The sequence below is a fragment of the Haplochromis burtoni genome, unplaced genomic scaffold, assembly GCF_018398535.1.
Source record: "Haplochromis burtoni strain Fernald_Lab_line unplaced genomic scaffold, NCSU_Asbu1 Contig_3868, whole genome shotgun sequence".
NCBI classification, from domain to species: Eukaryota; Metazoa; Chordata; class Actinopteri; order Cichliformes; family Cichlidae; genus Haplochromis; species Haplochromis burtoni.
Window position 1 is genome coordinate 1 of NW_024586229.1, and position 1292 is coordinate 1292.

Consider the following 1292-nt stretch of genomic DNA (forward strand, 5'->3'; position numbering starts at 1 on the left):
ACTCAAAGTAGTTTATATTGTAAGATGCTAAACAGATATAGAGACAACTTCAAAAGACAGGAGAAAAGACATATCATAACACACATATTGTAATGATAAAAAAAAAAATACCCCAGATGCATCAGTTCCTCCAACCCAAGTTACTCCGTAGCCATTATGGGCAGTCAGCCTCTGAATCAGCTGGTGCTCTGCGCTGGTGTGCACAGATGCAAGGTTTGCTCCCATGGACAGGCAGTTTCTCTTTAATGAAGAGTGACAGACAGAGCAGAGTTTTTCAAAGTCACAACTGGGCTAACATGTATTTTAATAGCACTTTAAAGTGTTGGAGATAAAGTAAGAGAAGTTTACCTCAGCTGTAGCCCAATTCATGGCTCTTGGAACATAGAGAAAGCAGCGACGATGGATCCGAGACCAACCATGCGGACAACCCCTGCACCTCTGTGCTGGAGGAAAATAATTCGTTGTAATAATTCAGAAAAACAATAAAACCGAGATTATGGTTCCTAATTTAGAACAACTATTTTTTTTTTTTTTTTACAAAATGTGCCGTTGCTCTTTAAATACTGTGGTGTTCTTCTGAGTACAAGCAAAAAATATTAAACACACTTCTTGTGTCAGAAAAACAATAGAGTTGCTTGTATCTTTTTTTTTTTCTCTTTTTGGATGCTCGTTCTCAATCCAAGTTATCTATGTAACAATCCCTGCCTCCTCTCTTTCTCCATTATATACAGTTGTATTTCATATTTAACTACATATTTAATTATATTTTTGTCATGTTTTCTCTTTATAATGCAATGATTTCTTTATATAATGACTATTGTGCTGCAATACTCACCAGCAACACTGCACAAAGCCATCATCACACAAAGCAGTGCAGACACAGTCAACAGCTTCATGGTACCTCTGTGTAAAAACAAAGACCCAAAATGACTGACAGTTCATAAAATAAGTGATAGATGATAATTTGAGAGTTTGCAGCAGACCTTTTGTAGAGCGTCTTCACTCTTTTCAGTATCAGCCAGTAGCTTCAGTCTTCCAGAGTAGATGTGCGAATAGAGTTGGATCAGTGTTTATATACAGGATTCTCTTTAATTTACATAGTTGCAAAACCAGGAAATGACACTTGTCTAGGGTCTAGATTGACTGGGGTTGTTCCAGATATAGATGGGAACTGATGATGGATAACCACACAGCATTGGTGGTAGGCAGTAGTGATAGATCTCAGGAAAAACATCCAGGATCTGTGCCCATAGCTCAGACCAAAGAAAACCCAAGCATGTTTTTTTTCAGTG

General features: G+C 37.8%; 1 protein-coding gene across 1 annotated transcript; it reads right to left on the bottom strand.

The window, feature by feature from the left end:
* Nucleotides 1–111: 111 nt before the first annotated feature.
* LOC106632958 (ladderlectin) lies at nt 112–1086 on the bottom strand (the record flags this gene model as incomplete). The annotated part of the gene is given in 4 exon segments (XM_014331714.2): nt 112–240; nt 349–443; nt 836–903; nt 984–1086. Coding segments are annotated over 3 exon segments (285 nt in total), but the record flags the coding sequence as incomplete, so codon positions are not given.
* Nucleotides 1087–1292: the final 206 nt, after the last annotated feature.